This window comes from Canis lupus, chromosome 29 (genome assembly GCF_011100685.1).
Source record: "Canis lupus familiaris isolate Mischka breed German Shepherd chromosome 29, alternate assembly UU_Cfam_GSD_1.0, whole genome shotgun sequence".
Classification (NCBI taxonomy): domain Eukaryota; kingdom Metazoa; phylum Chordata; class Mammalia; order Carnivora; family Canidae; genus Canis; species Canis lupus.
This window is the reverse complement of record NC_049250.1, coordinates 22,142,063-22,164,602: the sequence shown is the minus strand read 5'-3', so window position 1 is coordinate 22,164,602 and position 22,540 is coordinate 22,142,063. Positions and strand designations below refer to the sequence as shown.

The window sequence follows — 22,540 nt, the reverse complement described above, 5'->3', positions numbered from 1 at the left end:
AAAAAAATCTACTTAGGCTCTATTCAGATCAATTGTCTTAACAGGGCAAACTGTCTTTTTTTTTTTTTTTTTTTTTTTTTTTTAAGATTTCATTTATTTATTTATTCATGAGAGACAGAGAGAGACACAGGCAGAGACACAGGCAGAGGGAGAAGCAGGCTCCATGCAGGGAGCCTGACGTGGGACTCAATCCTGGGTCCTCAGGATCATGCCCTGGACCGAAGGTGGCACTAAACTGCTGAGCCACCCAGGCTGCCCTTTTTGTTTTTTATAAATAAAACTTCATGGCTTTTAGGGAAGCCTGGATGGCTCAGTTGGTTGAATGGCTAACTCCTGATTTTGGCTTAGGTCATGATCTCAGGGTTCTGCGATCAAGCCCTGAGTTGGGCTCTACGCTCAGTGGGAGTCTGCTTAAGATTCTCTCCCTCTGTCTTTCCCCTCATTTGGGCTCTAAAATAAGTAAATCAATCTTGAAAAAACAAACCAAAAAACCCGTTCATGGCTTTTAAAATGGGCAGCAAGAATAAAAACAATTACTTCAGGGTATTTATCTAGAAGTAGAATTGCTGGAATACATACTTACAGATTTTGCTAAAATGCTCTCCAAAGTTTAAGTACTAATTTATAGCACTAAGAAGGTATGGCAGCCTTAACATTTCCCCACTCTTTGAGCCAACTGTTAGTATTCTAAGATATTTTAATCATTGTCAGTCTGAGGTATAGACATACTATTTCAATATATCACATGGGATTGCCCGGATTACTCACACTAGTGAGGTTAAACATTTCCTCTTATGCTTACTGGCTGTAAGGTTTCCTCTTCTGTGAGGTACAGAGTGGGGTTTGCAGTAGCCTAACAGTGCTAAGGCAAAAAAGTAGAGGCAAGGAACCCAATAAACAGATCAGGCTCTCAGCTGAAATCTCTGGAGGGTTATACCCTAGGAACAGGGGCAAATTAGAGACAGACCGAGCCTTAATAAAACTTCAACCAACTCTTGACTCAGCATAGTCCCTCAACAGATTAAGGTGACCAGCCCCCAACTCTCTACAAGCACAGAAAAAGGTGCTCAATTTCACTAGTCAAAGAAAGAGAAACTAAAACCCAATGTGATACTACCACATATTTGCCAGAATCACTAAAAGGAAAACTACAGAGAAGGTCTGTGAAGCAAGTACAACTCTTCCACACTACTGAAGGAATGGACAGAACCACTTTGGAACACTGTTTGGCAATATCTACTAAAACCGAGTATGTACATATCTGATAACCCATCAATTCTATTCCTAAGTATATAACCAATAGAAACACATATGTATTCTACAAAGAATATGTAAAAGAATGTTAATAGCCAAAACCCGGAAATAAATGTTGCTCAACAGCAGAATGGAGAAGTTGCATATTCCAACAATGGAACATTGAGAATAAATGAACTATTGTTACAAGCAACTCCATGGATCAATCTTACATAAACTTGCTATATGATTGCATTACATAAACTTCGGAAACAAGTAAAACTAAACTTGGATGTTGTAAGTCAGGATAGTGGTTATCCTTAGGAAGGTGGGAGGGATAGTGACCGGAGGGTGCTGGCAATGTTCTTTTTCTTGATCTAGGGGGTCATCACAAAAGCATGTTTCTTTTGTGAAAACACATCTCTTTATACACTATATTACATGTATGCTACTAAAGGTATGCTGCTGTTCAATAAAAAGTTCACTAAAAAATGTATAAAACTGGGGATCCCTGGGTGGCTCAGCGGTTTGGTGCCTGCCTTCGGCCGGGGCCTGATCCTGGAGACCCGGGACTGAGTCCCACGTCAGGCTCCCTGCATGGAGCCTGCTTCTCCTTCTGCCTGTGTCTCTGCCCCCCTTTCTCTTTTTTTCTCTCTCTCTGTGTCTCTCATGAATAAATAAATAAAATCTTTTAAAAAAATGTATAAAACTATCATTTCTTTAAGTTTTATTCCAACAATGCTTTGTTTTTAATATTTAAAAACTAAGTTCAATTGACCTTAACATTACACATATACACAAAAATTACTAATGATCACATAAGAAACCTCTAGAAATAAGCTAATTATAATGCTTTTTTTCTGGGGGTACTTGGGTAGTTCAATAGGGTAAGCAGCTGCCTTCAGCTAAGGCCATGATCCCAGGGTCCATCAGACTCCCTGCTCACTGAGAAGTCTGCTTCTGCCCCTCTCCCCTGCTCATGCACATGCTGGCACTCTCTCTTTCTCCCTCCATCTCAAATAAATATATAAACAAAATCTTTTAAAAAATGCTTTTTTTTCTCTACTTGTGCTGCCCAATATAGTAGCCATTAGCCATAAGTAGTTACTGACCCCTTGAAATGCGAGACCTGAATTTAGATAGAAGTATAAATACACACCAGATTTCAAAGACTCAGTACAAAAAACAAAGTGTAAAATATTCCACTAATACTTTTTTATGTTGCTTAAACATTAAAAGTAATGTTTTTGGATGTATTTTGGGCTAAATGAAATATTAAAATCCATTTCACTAGGTTTTTTGACTTACTATGGCTACTAAAACACATATGACTTGCAATTATATTTCTATTGGACAGCACTGCTCTATACTGTTTAAAAGATAAAGCATCCCTTTCTTCCTCTAGTATTCTTTCATTTACTTCCATAGACGCAGTTCTAAAAATTCTAATTTAAACAACTACCTCATAAGAATTCGGGTCATCAAATATTCTTTCAAAGACTTCTTCTGCTTCTTTAAAATTGCCATTTTCCATACAAACAGCTATAGCCTAAAAGACAGGATGACAAATACACATCTTAGATTATTTTTTAAAAATGTAAAGTTGCTGTTTAATATTGAAGTAAGTCTTGTTACGTCTAAACTACTTCACTATCTTTTCAAAGATGAAAACTGTGGTTTGAAAAAGATGTAAACATTTTTCATTGGCCCCTTGCATATTTTATTTGCTAGTAAATGCCCAGCTTTCTAGATCTTTTGAATTTAGGCCAATTAAAAGCAGACATTAATAAACAAATTAGGAGCTACATTATGTACATTTAAGACCCACCTAAATATTAATTTTAGCAAAAGGAAAATGAGGGAGGAGGTTGATGGTGTTCATGACAGGAGGATATTTAAAATTAGCTAGTTAGGATCCCTGAAAAATCTCTAATAGAAACCTAGGAAGCCAGATGATTCTGAATGATCATTTGATAAACTGGCCTGATACTGTGGTAAAATAGGGACCAATCATTACCATCTGGGTAGGTCTGTAAACTTTGACAAGCTATTTAACCTCCTGTGCCTGTTTTTTGTATGTCAAATGGTGGAGATATAAGCACCTACTTGTAGGGCTGCTATAAGAATTGAAGTTCTACATGAAAAGTGCTTAGAATACTACCTGACAAATAGTAATGTATTACATGTTTGCTATGTATTTACAGTAACCTACTCAACTTTATCTTAGTATATTAATGATGGTCTCCTTCTCTAGAAACCCCCAAAACAGACATAACAAAACTCTCTGTCCCAGGCTGAAATTCTTAAAAGTAGCAGTCATATTTCTGCCCATTCTCCTCCAGTTTAATTCTACTGGACAGTCACCATACTAACAATAATTAATTTTTGGGAAGGTGGGACATCACCTGGATTTTCTCTTCTACCCAACGATAAAATAATTTTCTAAAAATGAAGACAAATTTATTTAACTAGAACAATCCTTAGTATTTGCTCTGCCCATTAGCAAAATATACTTTCCCTGCTATTTTATCTTTGGATGACTTTTTAAGCTTCTCACTCTTTAATAGGTTACTCCTTAAATTTCCTCTACAAGATTAAAATTTTACATTATCTTATTTACAAAAATCCACTGATTTCTTACTGAATACTTATTTTTTTCATATTTGTAATCTTGAATAGAAATTGGGAGAGCACAAAGCACTGGTTTTTGAAAGTTGCTTTGTGATCTTTAAGTCAATGCAGTATATTTTCTTACGTGGGGGCAATACATACTTAAGTAGCAAACATTAAGTCCTAGTTATTAGAGCATGCATCAAGACTATAAACCAAAGATCAATTTACTAAAGAGAATGATTATATTAAGTTTTACTTTGAATTTACCGCCCAACTTCTATTAAGTGGCCCTTAGTTTCTTTAGATGTAATATGTTTATTTTCTAGCAAAATAATAATAATGCAGTACACATACATACCTGAATTTTAATTAAATTCTGTATTTCTTCATGAAGCTTGTCATGTTCTGTTTCCATTGAAGCCCAAATCATCAGGGCTGATTCCAAGGGTGTAATTTGTTCATCAGTTTCAAATTGTGCATCTTTTAAAACCAGAACAAAGATAAGTAACTTAGGAAGCTAAGTAAAACCTTACTTTGTCAGTTTTTTATGAATTAATTTCTTTAAATATTTACTGAGTATATACTATGTACCAGGCACTATTACTGTATCCAACAGGTCAGCCAAGTGATTTTTCAAGTTAATTTCCTTTTCCTTCTTTGAAAAATTAGAAGGAGCAAGCAATTTCAATGTTAGTAGCTTCAACAATTTCTACTTTATTTCCTATTGTCTTCTCCTAATTGTTTCTCCAATATTTTAAACATAAAAATATATTAATTCATATACAAAGTCTCTCTATATTTCAGGCCCTGTGTCAGATATTTAGGATATGACCAGGAAGAAAAAGACAGTTCCTGCCCTTATGAAATTCATATGCCAGCTATGAAAAAAGACAAATCAATGTGATTGGTACTTTACCAAATTTATTATGCTGGTGTTCTCAATCCTACCTATGCCTCGAAATCATCTGAGGAGCTTTTAGAAAAATACAGATGCCTAGACCCGTCCTTTAGAGATTGATTTAATTAGTACAAGGTAGAGCCCCATGTATTTGTATTTTCCAAAAACTCTCTAGGAGGATCTAGTGTATCTGAGAAATAGAAGATTAGCTCTATGAAAGGATACCGGAAAGAATCCTTTATGAAAAAAAAAAAAAAAAAAGAAAAAAAAGAATCCTTTATGAAAGAGAAACCATCCAAATTGGGACATTTAGGATAAATAGGAGATAACTAAGTGAAGAGGATAAGGAGGGGAAGGAGAACATTTCAGGAAGGCAGCAACAGAACATAAAGTAGAGGAGGACAAAAGATATTCACACTCATAGTCAACACATATTAAGGTATGTTAGGCACTAAACTAAGTGCCTAAGGTGCAGTAGCTCCATTATCCACACGATTTCTTTAAAAGAGTATATAATATATAACATTATCAACCTTGTCTTATAAAGTAGGACCTGAGTCTTAGGTCACATAGCTAGCAAGTAGCAGAAGTGGACACCAGAACCCTTAAAAACCACAACTGTGTCTCAGAAACAAGTTATTCCTGTGTTTCAGGAATAACAGGATGCCTGGTAAGTCTAGAGTACATGCTGGAAAGCATGAAATATGAAAATGCAAAGGCAGATTGCCTAATCCTTCTTCATTTCACATTGGTTTTTCTTTTAAAACCTCATTTAAATATTTGCATTTCCTATTCTTTTTGGACATTATCTAACCCATCTCATTAATCTGTTGCCCTCTTATAAATGTGAGATATAGAAAACCAATGTGTCTATGTTAGACCTTTAGAATGTTTTTAGTAGACTTTCACTTTCAGGTAGAATGTAGGACACTGCAGTAGGCCAACACTCTCATTACATGTAGAACAAAGTAGGGTAAGTTGCAAAATCATATTGCTAAAGACATGGGATAGTGGTGGAAGCAAGAGAACTAGATGAACTACATTTCCAGGGGTGAGGTGAGTGGATGATTTGTAGCTTTTCTTCCCTGGCTTTGTTTGCTTATAAGGATGAGAATTCAGTGTATTCCAGGCAGGGAGATTTTACTGGGGTAAGGTAAACAAAGGCTTTTAGTGGTTTCCTTGGGGCTAGCTTGGTGGACTAGAAATTAGGAGAACTGAAAACACATGGTTGGTTTTTGCCTCAGGACTCTTGCTGAATTCTGGAGCACTGCAGAAAGCTGAAGTGGAAAGGAAGGAAGTCTCCCACAGTCCTCAGATCGAGTCCTATATCAGGCTCCTTGCTCAGCAGAGTCTGCTTCTCCCTTTGCCTGCCACTCCCCCTGCTTGTACTCCTCTCTCTCTGGCAAATAAAGAAAATCTTAAAAAAAAAAAAAAGTATAAAATATATCTGAGATTTCAAAGACTCTGCAAAAAAAGGGGTAAAATATCTCATTAACACGTTTTTTTTTTCATTAACACGTTTTATACTGATTTTATGTTGATATATAGTTTAGAAATATTGGGATAAGTAAGATACTGCTAAAATTAATTCTACCTATTTCTTTTAAATTATATATATAGCTCACATATTTCTACTAGGCAGTGCTGCTATTGAGCAACCACTTTATTAAAAAAAAAAAAAGCAAGAGTTACGCATAACTGAAAATCCAACATGCAAATTAAAATAAAATTTAGCTGCCTCACTTGAGTCCATTATGCTGAGCTATATTGATTCTTGATAATTGACATGGGTCTATTATGTCTAAGATATACCTAAAAGGGGATCCTGGTGAATTTCAAGATCAATGGGGTCACACACAAAAATTTGCATTTCTTTACAGAAAGAAAGGACAGGTTGAGGGATCCCTGGGTGGCACAGCGGTTTGGTGCCTGCCTTTGGCCCAGGGCGGAATCCTGGAGACCGGGGATCAAATCCCACGTCGGGCTCCCGGTGCATGGAGCCTGCTTCTCCCTTTGCCTGTGTCTCTGCCTCTCTCTCTCTCTCTTTCTCTGTGTGACTATCATAAATTTTAAAAAAAAAAGAAAGGACAGGTTGGGGGACAGGTTCGGGGACAGGTTGTAGGGGAAAAAAGTAAGATTCACTGAACAATTGCTAATATATGAAACAAAGTTGGCATTTCAGAATATGTTGTCATATTTAATTTACAAAACAACTGTTAACAACCACACTAGCTTATTGTCTACATGGTCAAGAATTCTACAATTATGTCTACATTAAGACGGTTTTCTTCTTTAGCTACAGGCCCAGACTACCTATAATTCTGTCTCCCTAACATTTACTCTGCTTCTAATCCTATTCACTTACAGGCCCAGCTTCACTACTAAAATGGAGCATACTATGTAAGCCAGAACTAGATAGTGAGGGCCATGAGAGTGGTACTAACATATTGGGATTTTATGTAACACAACAGGATTATAAGTAAGCAGCTCATGTTAAGTACCACCTACCACCTGGTACTGTTGGGAAAGCATTTCATAAATTGTAAAAGCCAACATAAATATGTAATTATTTGCGACAAAAGGTCCTTGAAATGACCATGTTGTGGGGCAGCCCAGGTGGCTCAGCGGTTTACCATCATCTTCAGCCCAAGGCCTAATCCTAGAGACCTGGGATCGAGTCCCATGTCGGGCTCCCTGCGTGGAGCCTGCTTCTCCCTCTGCCTATGTCTGTCTGTCTGTCTCTCTCTCATGAATAAATAAATAAAATCTTAAAAAAAAATGACCATGTTGTAAGTATCAGCCATTTCTAATAAACTGAAGCAGTCTTGGGCAGCCCTGGTGGCGCAGTGGTTTAGCGCCACCTGCAGCCTGGGGTGTGATCCTGGAGGCCTGGGATCGAGTCCCACGTCGGGCTACCTGCATGGAGCCTGCTTCTCCCTCTGCCTGTGTCTCTGCCTCTCTCTCTCTGTGTCTGTCATAAATAAATAAAACCTGCTAAATAAATAAATAAACTGAAGCAGTCTTGCCTGTTACAATCTAAAACAACCTGTGGCGATAAAGGAGGGATATTATACCTACAAATCATATTTGCCTATCTAAAGAAGGGCTGAAATCCAGTTCAAATAAGAGGTGTCAATTATCATAGTTGCTAGTAAAAAAATATATATATGATAGTAAAAGAGTCACCACCAAGTTACCATAGTCAAATTTGAAACTCTCCAAGACTGTTCATGAAGTGTGGCTCCTCAGTAACAGTGTTAGAATCACTGGGGAAGTTACTAGAAATATAAATTCCAGGGCCCTTCTCATCCAACCTATTACATCAGGAATTCATGATGGGGAATTCTGTGTTTGTGTGTGTGTGTTTTGAACGAGTTCTCTAATAATCCTGAAAAAAACTAAATTTGACAACCAGTGCTCCAAAAGGATTAGAACTATATTTCTTTTACTTTGCTTTAGATATGCTTCTGTAGATGTACATGCCAAATACATTGTGCCAACTCTCAAAAACAAGTAATAACTCCCATCTGTTTCTTCTCATCATTTTACCTTTAGACATAGATTGAAATATTTCCAAAGTAAGATAAAAACATATTTACCGAGGGATTTTCCTGCAGCGATTCTTGTCAAAAATTGACATATGTATATAGTTCTCAGTTGATAAGCTGTTAGACTGGACAGTCCGTGAATAATAGCTGAAGAAGAAAAACATGAATTTTATTAAAACATTTTTATAAAATATTTTTTTTCTTTATTTATTTATGATAGTCAGAGAGAGAGAGAGAGAGAGAGAGAGAGAGAGAGAGAGGCAGAGACACAGGCAGAGGGAGAAGCAGGCTCCATGCACCGGAAGCCCGATGTGGGATTCGATCCTGGGTCTCCAGGATCGCGCCCTGGGCCAAAGGCCGGCACCCAACCACTGCACCACCCAGGGATCCCAAAACATTTTTTTTTAAAAAGCCAAACTTGACCCAGCAGTGCCTCTGTGTGGTTGGTTAATAGGTTACAAAACAAGAAAAAACTGTCACAAACTGAGAGCTGTATGCTTTTATTTACGGGCAATTTTTTTTTTAAATGAGAAAAATAGCAATGAACACGTCTTGCAAAATAAAAACAGATTTTCATATGCAGATAACATTTAATAGTACTTCCACAGGTAGCACTCTATACTAACAAAAGGGGCGATTTGTTAGTATAGATTCAAACTATAAAACGTGTCAAATCATTAGCTGGAAGCTTATGTCTTAAAACCTCTAATACTATAGGAATATTTTATATTTTGGTCAAGGTTCCAGTTAAGTGAGTCTGTTAAGTTGACAAAGATCTTAAAAATATATTTATTGGGGCAAGATGGCCGCAACAGGGATGGCCCGGTGGTGTTGGGGGTGGGGGGTGGGGCTAGATACTAGGCCCCGTGCCTTTCCTGTGAGCTCTGAGGATCAAGTGGGCTCACAGCCCAATCTGACAAACACGTTGGCTTTTCTCAATGTGGGCACACTGAAATAAAGCCTCTGCCCCAACAGGCAACTCCAGCATACCACAGGCCTGACCTGGAAGCTCCTGGAGGGCTGCAGTGTAAGCACCAGTTGGAGGTATGAGGCCAGTCAAGCTGGTCCTGCTGTCCCTGACAGGTGTGACGCTGAGCACCCTATGGGCCCAGGGAGGCAAGGCCTCCCTCAGGGCAGCCATCTCTGCTGGTTGCTCTGCCAAGCAGAGGCTCTGGTAGCAGCTGTCAGTGGGCATGTCAGATCTGCCATGCTGGCTGGTGGAAGAGTTTGTGTTGGCTGAAAAAGGTGCTCCATGTTCTAATTCCCAGGCTAAAACCACCTCAGGTGGAGTTCCTCAGAGTATGTGGAGAAAATCATGTGCAGTTCATCTAAGAGGAATGTTCAAAAGCTGCTGCTCAGCTCTAATGTAACAACACTTGTTCTGGAAATTTGAAGAGGCTACTGAGAGCATGGTTTTGTTCATTTGTGACAGTTGGACAGAAAAGCTCTGGAAAAATCCTGGAAGCAAATCAAGTCCCTGTAGAGGTCTTTTATGCTTTGATAAAGGTGTTAGGGACAGTACCTCAGATGTAGACAGTACAATGAATGGGCTCATGCTCCTCATTCTTGGGACTTGTGGTCATCCCCTTCTCTGTCTCCTGTCTAGATCATTACCAAGCAAAATAAAAGAGAATGGTTCCCTTTCCTATTGTAACTTGATTTGGGACAGGAAGTCATGGAGCCAGACATGGAAAAGGGATGGCAACCTTAGGCCCCAGTTTACCAACTACCTATATCTTCCCCTTCTGCTACTGATTTAAAACTTTCAGGATACAATTTCAGCAAAAAAAGTTTACTTCTCAGTCAGAACCTGTTTCTCCACAACCCTAACTTCAAAGAAGAAAAACTGCAGATGTATAAAAACAAATTTATTAATATTAATTTCCCAAATATTTGAATGCCCGCCCAGATATTATGAGTATAATGGTGCATAAGCCATAATCGTAGGCCTCAGTGTGTTTATTATTACTATGTAGTTAACAAAAGACAAATGATTAAACAGTAAAAAAACATGGAGAAAACTGAAAAACTACAGAATGCTGTGATGCATGTAACAAACCTTTAGAGCGTGTTTTAGTAGCTAGCTGGAGAAGTTGGAAAGCTTCTCTGAGGAAATCATGTTTAAAGACCTGAAGGTATGACTGTTATACTTCACCCAGGGCTTGGTTGGTATGTATTACAAACATTAAATCAACTAGCAAAACCAAAAGCAGTCATCCTGCAGCTACCAAGGAAATAAATATTTTTTGTATGTATTTCCTCAATTCTAAACTAGCATAATCTTATGTTATTCTAGAGATTATTCAGACGAAATATAGCCACAATTTAAACAGGATTCAGAGAGAATAGAAAAGTTATATAAAATTTAAACAATTCATTCAATACTTACTAAACATCTACTGCTACCCAATGTCAGGGACTAATAAGACAGCCAGCCCCTGCCCCTCAGGAAGGTTTTAGTTTGAGAAGACATAACTCAAAATTTATGTCAGTTATTATTTAAAATTTTAATGCCACCAAGGTTAAGTATGGTATAGAAGCAAAACAAAAGGACCTGCGCCATCCTAGAGAAGAAAGTCAGGCCTCCATCTTCACTTCACTCTATGTTCAATTTAGTCCACTATGCAATAACTACAAATACCCTACATAGCACTGCCCTGCTTTTTCCTCACCTGTAACAAAACACTGATGACAAAAAACACATTAGGGACATCAAATGACTAGCTTTAATAGCAACTGTATTTAAGCACTGATAATACAAGGCACTATTCTAAGCACTTTACACCAGTGGTTTTCAACTAGGGATGAATTTGTCCCCTAGGGACATATGGCAGTGCTGAAGACAATTCTGATCATCATGAGTAGAAGGGGTGTGCCCCTAGCATTTAGTAATTGAGGTCAGGGATGCTGCCAAACATTCTACAATGTACAGGAGAACCTCCACCTTCATGCCTACACAACCCCTGCCCCCACCATGCATTCACAGAAGAATTACATGGTTCAAATGTCAGTAGTGCTGAGGCTGAGAAACTTTGCTCTATACCTGAGAAACAGCTCTGTGAGATAGATACTACATCACCATTTTACAGATGAGGAAATCGAGGTACCAAGAAGTTAGTAACGTGCTTCAGGCCTTACAGCTAGAAAGTAGCAGAGCCAGGAATCATACTCAGACCATTTATTCTGGGGCCCACACTCTTAATCACTAGCTTTACACTGCTTCCCATGGAGAAAGAGAGGTTAGGAATACAGTCTAGAAAAGGCATTATCTGAGGTAAGGGAGATGCGTGAGAACAATTCTGAGTCAGAATGAAAGAGCTAGGGCAGCCCGGGTGGCTCAGCAGTTTAGTGCTGCCTTCAGCCCAGGGTGCGATCCTGGAGACCCGGGATCATCCCATTTTGGGCTCCCTGCATGGAGCCTGCTTCTTCCTCTGCCTGTGTCTCTGCCTCTCTGTCTCTCATGAATAAATAAATAAAATCTTTAAAAAATAAAAAAACAGTTTACTCTTCTCTGGGTTTCTGTGCCCTTAACCTTAAAATAATAGAGGTAACCTAGATTATTCTTTGGGGCTTGATCTAGAACCTCAAAAGGAGTCTTTATTTTTCAGAAAGGTAATTCTGTAAATTAACAGAATTACTATGAAGATATTAGTCCTATATACCCTCCACCCAGTTCCCCCTATTAGTATGGTATATATTACATTAATGAGCCAACATTAATAATGTTTAAAGTTCTTAGTTTTCCTTAGTTTTTACTTAACTTCCTTTTTCTGCTTGCAAATCCCACCCAGGACACATTACATTTACTTATCATGTTTCTTTAGGTGTCTCTTGGCTATGAAAGTTTCTGACTTTCCTTGGTTTTGATGACCTTGGCAGTTTGTATTGGGATTTGTCTGCTGTTTTCCTTACAATTTGACTGGGGTTAATGGGTTTTGAGAATATCAGAGTTCCATTTCAACACATCATATCAAGTATAGATACTACCAAATGTCACTGTTCTTGTTGACCTTGATTACATAGGCATGAAGTAGTGCTTGCTAAATTTCTTGAATGTAAAGTTTTCCTCCCTCCAATTCCATACTGTAGTCTTCAGAATAGTCACCATGCACAGTACACTTAAGGAGTGGGGTGTTATACTTCACCTCCTTGTGAAGGAGTGGAGTGTTATACCTCACCTCCTTGAGGTGAAGGAGTGGGGTGTTATACTTCACCTCCTTGAGGATATAGCAGCTACATAAATTACCGGGGATTCTTCTGCATGAGATTGTTTTTTCCTGCCATTTATTTTTTCCATCTTTATTTACATCAATATGTATGGACTCATAATTATTTTACCTTTGGACTCTAATCCAAACTATTTTCTTGCTTGAGTTGCTCTGGCCATTGCAAGCTCTGCAGTTGCTTCTGTGTCCCTTTGTGTTGCCACCATTGTGAGTTTTTCTGTTTGGGGGTTTGGTTTTTAAGTACTCCCTTACTTTCTGGCACAAGATGCTCCAGGTTCATCTTGCATATTTCCTGTCCAAGAATCAAGCCATTTTTCCAAAGAGCTATTGTTCCCTTTATTAAGGAATGGTATTAGAGACCAAGACTGGAGTGCTAGGTTGCTACGTAGGGTTCCATTGCTTCTGTGCCCTTTCATCTAACAGAACAAAGAAATATATGAGCATATACTAACCTGTGCCTAGATATGTATAGAAATACATATGCAACGACTGTTAAAACCACTGGCCCAAAATGGTCTTTCAGGCTGAGTCCCCAATCTGGGGCTTAACACCAAATCTAACTGTCCTTTCAACCTCCCCCAGAAATACAGTCTTAACCTGTTGGTGAGGAATTTTGTGACTGGAGCCAAAGAGCCAGCCAAATGTCCCCTCTCCATCCCCCAAAGGAAGATGAGGTAATCTACATAATGAACTCATATCGGGATTTAACGTTTTCATAAATATTAATTAACCACGGCATCTGTGGTATCTGATACAGGTGGAGGGCCGGTTCTTGAGCTGGAAGATAAGGCACAGACGTGGTCACAATCCTTTTCATCTACCAATACTTGAGGCCGCTAGATTAGCCCACTCTGTAAACTAAGATCACTTACCTAAGGAATGGGCTTACTATGAAGATGAAATGTGTCAATATAGTTTTCTGAAGTATTTAATTTTATATTAAATAGAGCATTTTTCTGTCATCATTGAAAAAGCCAGGCCAAGTCCCTCTTTCTCTAAGGGGTCTGTATCTTTGTCTCAGTTACAGACTGTGGTGTCTTAGGTAGGAAATGTCACTGACAGTTACTTTTATCCCGCAGCTGAGACTGTGCAGGCATGCCAAAGGAGATCTAAAAACGTCACAAATTAATAGAAAACCCCGATTCTTGGGTCCCTTGGAGGCCCATCGGTTTGGTGCCTGCCTTCAGCCCAGGGCGTGATCCTGGAGTCCCGGGATAGAGTCCCACGTCGGGCTCCCCGCATGGCGCCTGACTCTCCCTCAGCCTGTGTCTCTGCCTCTCTATATGTGTCTCTCATGAATAAATGAATAAAATCTTAAAAAAAAAAATACATGCATGCATGCATGCCATCCCAGAAATACCTGAGTTGAAAAAAAAAAAAAATACAACGCCAGAAAAGAAAAAAGATGCGGCAATTTCACACATTTTTTTTTAAGATTTTATTTGTTTATAAATAAAAGAGAGAGAGAGACAGAGAGGGAGGCAGAGGCACAGGCCGAGGGAGAAGCAGGCTCCATGCAGGGAGCCCGACGTGGGACTCGACCCCGGGTCCCCAGGATCACGCCCTGGACCGAAGGCGGCGCTGAACCGCTGAGCCACCCGGGCTGCCCGATTTCACACATTTTCACTCACCAAATCCTGTTATCAATTCCAAACGGGAGTCTTACTCTTTTTACTGAAGAGAAAAAAATTAGAATGAGAAAACCTGAGAGGCTGAAATCAGGCGGATGCGCGATTGGAACCAACAACGTTCATTTAACCCGGAGCCTCGGAGCCTCGGTCCCGCGGGTCGGCCCCCGCCCCCGCCCCCGCCCCCGCCGGGGCCGCAGCGCCGCAAGCCCGGCGCGCCCAGCACTCACCCTCGGCGCTGTCGCGGGCCCGGTGGAAGTCCTCGGAGCGGCCGTCGCGGAAGGCCCGGCAGAGCGACAGGCAGAGGAAGTCGAGCATCCAGCCGGCAGCTACCGCCTCGGCCTCGGCCACCGCGCCCGCGTCCTCTTCTTCCTCAGGGTCCCCCACCTGCACCTGGTATTCGAGCAGCTCCTGGCACTCAAACTGCTCCTGGTCATCTCTCGGCGTTTCTGCCGTCGCCTCTTCTGGGGGCGCCGCGTCCTCCCCGTCCGCACAGCCCCGCGGGCTCGGAGCCGCCGAGGGAGCGCTTTCCGCCATGTTGGTCGCTCGCGCGGGCCCGGCCCCGCCGCACGGTGCCCGCGAAGGTCTCTTCCGCCGGTGAGGAACCACCAATCACGCTGCTCGGATGGGCGAGCGACTCGAGCCTTGCTTCTGATTGGCCGAGCCTTGCTCCCGCCCCTGGATGTTGAATTCCCCGCCACGCTGGGGCGGGTTCTTGTTGGTAAACGGGCGGCCGCTACCCCGGGGAGGGAGGGGCCGCCTCGCGCTCCTGTAAAACGCGGGGGGACGGGAATGGCAACACGGTTAGTTCAAATAGAAAAGCGTTTTATCCGTGGTATACTTCAAAAAGGTAGGTTATTTAAAAGAAAACAAAACAAAACAAAAAAACACCACTTAGGTTATTAGAACCTGTCCCCGTTTTTCAGGGATAACGCTTTAGACGCTAGGATTCCCCAACCCAAACCCTTCCAGCGGACTTACGTCCCTGCCCCTGCGACCTTCGTGCATCACAGTGACCTCGGGGGCTTGTGAAAACGTAATCGCTGGGCTCCGTTCCCAGAGTTTCTGTTCCGTGGAACTGCATTGAGATTCTCGAATTTGCAAGTCTAACAAGTTCCCAGTTGATGCTAGGCTGCTTGTCTGGGGACCACATTTTGAGGATCACTGCTCTGGAAAGAGTATATTACTAGGGAAATGGATTTAATCAGGTTTTTTTTTTTTTTTAAAGGATTTTATTTATTTATTCATGAGAGAGGCAGAGACAGAGGCAGAGGGAGAAGCAGGCTCCCTGCGGGGAGCCGCATGCGGGACTGGATCCCAGGACCCCGGGATCGGGACCTGAGCCAAAGGCAGACGTTCAACCACTGAGCCTCATTAGGGTGCCCCTAATTAGGGTTTTAAACAGATTATGGGGTTCAGTAAATAATAAGTGAAAATTTATTTTGAAGCTTGAAACTTAGAGCATAAGAGGGAATGGGGATCTCTCGTTATATTCTGTTTCTCTACGTGGGTGATATTTACTTTTGAACATGATTTATGCACTTCCAATATTCAATATGAATAAAGAGTCTACTCTTAAACCCTTTTTCTTTTTTTTAATATTTTATTTATTTATTCATGATTGTCAGAGAGAGAGGGAGAGGCAGAGGGAGAAGCAGGCTCCATGCAGGGAGCCCCATGTGGGACTCGATCCCAGGACTCCAGGACCACACCCCAGCCAAAGGCAGGCACTAAACCGCTGAGCCACCCAGGGATCTCCTTAAACCCCTTTTCTTTATGACACAACCAACATTATCAAGGCTTTATGTGTTCTACACATTTGTTATTGCCTTAAGGCCATAGTTTAGATGTGGAGTCATTTAAAGCACTATGTTGTAACCATTAAGAATGCCTAGGTGAGAATGTCCCCTACCAGTTATGCACTAGTTGGGTGACCTTGGATGAGTTATAGCTCAGATTTCTCTTACGTATAGTGGGCATAATAATAATGCCATCACCATAGATTTGTTGAGAGGATTTAAAGCCTTAACAAATGTGAAGAGTTCAAAAGTAAATCAAGTACATAATAAGTGCTCAATCAATATTAGCTGGAAAAGCAGGATATTTGCTATTGCGAAAGAGAGTAATGAATCAGAAGGGATTGCACCTTCAGGCTCTAGTGGCCCCATGGAAAGGAAGTCCTGTTGCAAGTACTACAGGGTAAAGGGGTCTAAGGGAATAAGGGCTAAGGTACGTTATGAGCATATCAAGCAAACCTCAGGTTTTCACACTGAAATTTTTTGTTATTCAATGCTTTTACATGGGGCCTGCTTTTTCTTCCTTTCCTCCAAGCTTCCGCTTCTTCCCAGCAGGAGTTAAGGCTTATTTTTATGTATATCACCAATTTATTCAAAGCCACGAAGTAAACAAACGTATTTTCCTATGGCATCAATTCACTGAAAGATTCATGGAAGTGAAACCTTTTTTAATATTTAAAGGAATGATGTGGGACCCCTGGCATGGCTCAACCATTGAGCGGCTGCCTTTGGCTCAGGGAGTGATCCAAATTCAGGAATCGAGTCCCACATCAGGCTCCCCTGCATGGAGTCTGTTTCTCCCTCTGCCTATGTCTCTGCCTCTCTTTGTGTCTCTCATGAATAAATAAATGAAATCTAAAAAAAATAAAGGAATGATGTATAAAGATATGAAGTGGAAAATTTTCATTAGGATTTAATCTTAATCAGCAACAAAATTTTAGTTTAGGGGCTACTTCCAGCTACATACTGCACTTTCTGTCCTCTTCTCCTACTGGTATTTCACTGAAGAATATTTAGGAAGGACTGACTTAATAGGGTGCGTCAAAATTATTTTTAAACTTTTATTCCAGTGGGAAGTCAACAGAGTTTTATTGGGTTGTGGGCCAGAAAATAGGCCTGGAGGAGGAAGTCTCATAAAAGAAAAAAAAAATGTATTAATTTCTTAAACCTACTCATCAACGTGGATGGTAGATTGATTCTTCTGAAATAATAGTTTGACACTGCTATGATCAGAAAACTCAGCTGTGATAACTGTAAAATAGCTACCATAATACTTGTAAAATATAAAGTCTCGATCACACTTTAGCTGTATATATTCTAATTTAATGGTATGATAGATAAATCAAAACATGGCATTTCAGGAAATTTTATGTAATTAACAAAAATTCTGAGGTAGGGAGAGGTTTTGTTTTTTTGTTTGTTTGTTTGTTTGTTTGTTTGTTTGTTTTGCCTGGGTGGCTCAGTGGTTGACCATCTGCCTTTGGCTTAGGGCATGATCCCAGAGTCCTGGGATGGAGCCCCGCTTTGGGCTCCCTGCAGGAAGCCTGCCTCTCCCTCTGCCTATATCTCCGCCTCTCTCTGTGTGTCTCTCATGAATTAAACGAATAAAATCTTAAAAAAAAAAAAAGAAAAGTTTATAAGATATCATTTCCTTCATGCCTGCTTTAAAGAAGATGGACCCTAGTAGTTTGAGGTTAAGGAATGGATGAGTCAGGAGAAAATCTTGAATGTGGTGATTTTAAAGTCCTCCCTTGGGTAAAATTAGGAGATTATATTTCTTACAAACTTTAGTTTGTGGATTGAGCTCCATAACAGCTGCACTTACCTTTAGTTACAGGAGCATCATGAGAGGAGAGATTTGATTTGAGTTTTTGTGATGTTCCTAAGAGTATATCATGAACCAAAGACTGAAGTTTTGGGGATACAACTTTGACTTCATATCACATGTGCTTTCTATCCATTAGAGCTTTTCCACAAGAAGTACTGATTTTTCACTAGAATCATTGGGGTAATGGCTGGCTGATCGCTGGACAAAGATACTGTGGAAAGATTCTTCTATGGACTGAATTGTATTACCCACCCCCATACCCTCAAAGTCATGTGTTGAAACTCTAACCCTCAATGTTACTGTACTTGGAGATTGGGCTTTTAAGGAGGTAAGTAAGGTAAAATACAGTCATAAAGTGAGAACCTGATCCTGTAGGATTAGCAGCCTTGTAAGAAGAGATGCCAGAGAGTTCTCTCTCCTCTTTCTCTCCCCAGCCATGGAAGACACAGTGAGAAGGTGGCCATCTGCAAGCCAGGAAGAGAGTCCTCACCAGGAACCAAATCAGCCAATACCTTCATCTTGACTTTCCAGCCTCCAGAACTGTGAGAAAATAAATGTATGTTGTTTAAGTCACCAAGTCTGTGATATTTTATATGGCAGCCCAAGCTAACTAATATAGATTCCCGTGAAGTCTAGATGGTATTTCCTGTGCTGTTGCAATTCCCAAGACTGTTTTTGCCTTGTACTGTTTTCTAAAGGAACACTTCAAAACTCATAAGTTTCTTAAATTGTGTTTACCATATTGAAAATTTGTGACTACTGTAAGCTAATGGTCTCATTATGAGTAATATAAACTGTTTTATTTCGCACTTATAAGTGTCTTTTGATTATCCAAATTACACACAGATCTTCCTTGATTTACAATGGGGTTATGTCCTGATAAACCTTGCAGGCAGAGAGGACAGAAGAGAGAGGTGGGTGCAAACTAATTTGTTTTTTAAAAGTAAGTGTTAGGGAACCTAAAATACTAGTTTTGCTGTCCTCACAAATAGTTCTCAACTTCATTTGTGCCTCACATTTTCTCAGTTGACTGAGGTAGACTTCAGATTCACTAAATTAGAATTTCTAGGAGCAAAGTGCAAGCATTTGTATTTTTCAAAACTTCCCCTGTTGATTCCAATACAGAAATGGGATTGACAGCTACTGAACACACAAATAAAATGATACTAGAGAAGTGCCAGATTTCCACTTAACTTTGAGGTAGTGGACACTATAGGTAAATATATGTGAGTGTATATATATATATATGTATGTGTACACACACACACACACTATAATACTTTTATCTTCCTAGTCTAAAGAAGCACACTCTTATGAAGACTTCTTCCTTTTTCAGAATCGATAAATTAATACCAATGACTAAAGGAATGTTCAGAGCCAGAATGAAGCAGGTTTCAGGAAGGAACATATTATTTCAAATAATTCTAATTCTTTAGAGCTTTAAAAATATTTAGAAGATCTTGGTAACCCCTTGAGATGTTTTAGGAGGTATTACATGCATTTCAGGATAAGCGTGGGATGTGACACAGAATACAGGCATCAGAGAGCTGCTGGCTTGCCCTTCCAGGAAATACAGCAGGTTGGATGCCGGAGTCCAGTATGATTCCCCATGATCATTGCATATCATTGCTTTATTAAAAAAGAAAGAAAGAAAGAAAGAAAGAAAGAAAGAAAGAAAGAAAGAAAAACCTTCTGGTGCATGCCTTTAACAAATCATTGATTAGCTAATATTTTTAATAAAATGCATCTGTCAAAAATGAATGCAATAACATTATGTAGGACCAAAAGAATAGGACTGCAAACAGCTGAGGACCAAAGGAAGAATCCTGTTTCTACCTATTTCTCCCGGAAAAAAAACAACTCTGGATAAAACAGCATATCCTGGTGATGTGTCTTACCCCTGGATAGAAAAATAAAGGGAAATCTCTTGACCACAATACTAAGAAATAAATTCTATGGACAGCCTATATTTATTAAAACAGTGCATAAGCTACATATGTAATTTTTAATTTTCTAGGAGCCACATTTTAAAAAGTAAGGAGGTGAAATTCTTTTTTTTTTTTTTTAAGATTTTATTTACTTATTTGAGAGAGAGAAAGAGGGAGAGAAAGCATGAGTAGGTGGTTGGGATGAGAGGCAGAGGCAGACCCCCCCACCCCAACAAAGGAGCCCAATGCAGGGGCTTAATCCCAGGATCCTGGAATCACAATTAAAGCCAAAGGCAGATGCTTAACCCACTGAACTACCACCCAGGCCCCTGGAAATTCATTTTAATATCACAGTTTATTTAAGCCAGTATATCCAAAATACATATTATGTTTTAATATGTAATCAGTATAAAAAATTACTGAGCTGTTTTACATTTTTAAAATGTCTTCAAAATCCTGGTATATTTTACGTTTACACATAGATCAATTTGTAGTAGCCACATTTCAAGTTCTCAAATAGCCGAATATAGCTAGCTAATGGCTGCTGTGTAGGACAAGAAAGCACCATGCAGCTAGAATTTCAGGCTCTGAATTCAGAAAGACTAGATTTGAATTTTTTCTTCACCAATTTCTAACTCCTTACCCTTGAGCAAATTGATTGACCCCTTAATACTTAACTCCTATGTTCCTATGTGTTAAGAATAACAACATCTGTTTTAAAGAGTTGCTTGATGGATCAAGGACTCAATAAAGTCTTTTTTTTTTCTTAAAGATTTTATTTATTTGTTCATGAGAGACAGAGAGAGGGGGAGAGAGAGAGACAGAGAGAGGCAGAGACACAGGCAGAGGGAGAAGCAGGCTCCACGCAGGGAGCCCGACGTGGGACTGATCCTGGGACTCCAGGATCAGGCCCTGGGCTGAAGACAGGTGCTAAACCCCTGAGGCATCCAGACTGCCCTCAGTAAATAGTCTTAATTGTTGATAGTTTGTCCCAGTGTTATTTTTCCACCCTGCCAAGCGAAAAGAGGATTTATTTGATCATTTGTGTTCAATCTATCTCTTTCACTGAGTAGCTTTGTGTGACCTTGAATACGATTCCTTGCTTCTCTATGGCTCTTTTTCTGTCTTATAGGAAATAATGGTACTACAAAGGAGGAAAAAGTTTTTCTCAACCTTCTTAGGGTTCCTGGCTGTGTCTGAAAATTAAACTGGCAAAGGTTCATAGGAGAAAAATATACAGACTGTATTGAATTTTTACTGGTACATGGGAGCCTTCACAAGAGAATGAAGAGCTAAAGAAGTGACCAGACTAGGAAGCTTTTATAACTTTTAGAGAAAGAAATGGTGAACTTGTGAAGAATTGACAGTCAAAAAGTTTTAGGCTAGAAGTAGTAAATGATGAAGAAATATCTAAGAAGATAAGAGTTAGTTTAACAAGGTTTGTTTAGGGGATCCCTGGATGGCTCAGAGGTTTAGAGCCTGCCTTCGGCCCAGGGTGTGATCCTGGAGACACCGAGATCGAGTCCCATGTCAGGCTTCCTGCATGGAGTCTGCTTCTCCCTCTCCCTCTGCCTGTGTCTCTGCTCTTTCTAGGTCTCTCATAAATAAATAAAATCTTAAAAAAACACACACACACACAAAAAAACAAGGTTTGCTTATATAGATTTCTTGGCTTCAAATTCCTGTCTCTAGTGATGTCTTCCCTCCTCCTGGTACAGGGAGGGGACCTTTCACATGGGAATTTTATGGCCTAATTTCAGGGAAGAAAGGTGATGGGAGTGGGGGAGGTCGGAGTGACCTTCCACCATTTACAAAAATTTTCTTCAGCTTAAGGTCTTTAGCATACCAAGGTGCCACTTTCTGGGGTAGCATGTCTGGAACCCCATTAGTGTGTAACTCAGAGCTGGCATGAGGGTTAAATGGGATAATATATGTAGAAGAGCTACGCAAACCCTCATTTCCCCAAGTGGAGCTAGAGACATTCAAAGTTGACCCAATTCATGATTTAAAGTTGGTTGGAATTGTGGTGGTAGTTACATGATTGTATAAAAATTCATAATGTTGTATACCTAGAATGGTTGGGTTTTATTGCTTAAGAATTATTCCCACTAGACTTGGTTTAAAAAAACACAGTTTGGGTAATTCCTGGTTTTAAGAAAGTAGCAGTTTTCTTTTCCATGGCTTGTCAGGGCCATATACTAATCCATACACTACTGTAGATTATGAACTTCTGAGTGAAACGTAACATCCAGCATGTCCCATAATTGATCATTGCACTCATTTTTCACAGGATGTTCTATAAAATTACTGTACCAACAAACATACTTTGCCACTATAAACTGCTATACTGAGGTACCAGCTATTAAAATTATTCTGTGATATCTAAGGGTTATGGAAAACTCAGCATCACTGACCAGTCAATCGCACCATCCTCCCGATAAATTTTCTGTATTTGACTTACAGGATGCCTTCCCTTTCTGGTTTTCCTCACACCTTCCTAGCCACTTCTCAGTATTCCTGTTGGCTGTGTCATGTCTCCCTAAACAATAAATATTAGAATAACCCCATCCTCAGCTTTTCAACCTCTTCTTGATTCTCACTGTATTCATTCTCTAATTGGATCATCTCTCCTCTCCTTGTTTCAGATCACAGATCTTGCCAAGACCCAAAGATAAGTCTCCCTCCCTAGCATTTCTGCTGAGCTATCCCACATCACTGCTTGGATTATTATGCCTCTAAATTTAGCAAGTCCAACTGTAACCCCCACCCTGTCAAACTAGGGACCTACCCCTCATATTCCCTCTGATGGAGTTCAGGGTAGGCCACCCCAAAATGTGCCATT

At 40.0% G+C, this 22,540-nt stretch overlaps 1 protein-coding gene across 2 annotated transcripts in view; it reads right to left on the bottom strand.

The window, feature by feature from the left end:
- Positions 1–14,727, bottom strand: part of TERF1 (telomeric repeat binding factor 1) — a 37,126-nt gene extending 22,399 nt beyond the window's left edge. Inside the window, exons 1-4 of one of the 2 annotated variants that reach the window (XM_038579520.1) lie at positions 14,377–14,727; positions 8,344–8,439; positions 4,205–4,326; positions 2,696–2,782 (exon numbers count right to left, since the gene is read on the bottom strand). In XM_038579520.1, coding sequence (XP_038435448.1) covers positions 2,696–2,782; positions 4,205–4,326; positions 8,344–8,439; positions 14,377–14,683 — 612 coding nt within the window. In that variant the 5' untranslated portion in view covers positions 14,684–14,727. The remainder of the gene's footprint in view (positions 1–2,695; positions 2,783–4,204; positions 4,327–8,343; positions 8,440–14,376) is intronic. The other variant, XM_038579519.1, reaches the window with a different exon arrangement.
- Positions 14,728–22,540: the final 7,813 nt, after the last annotated feature.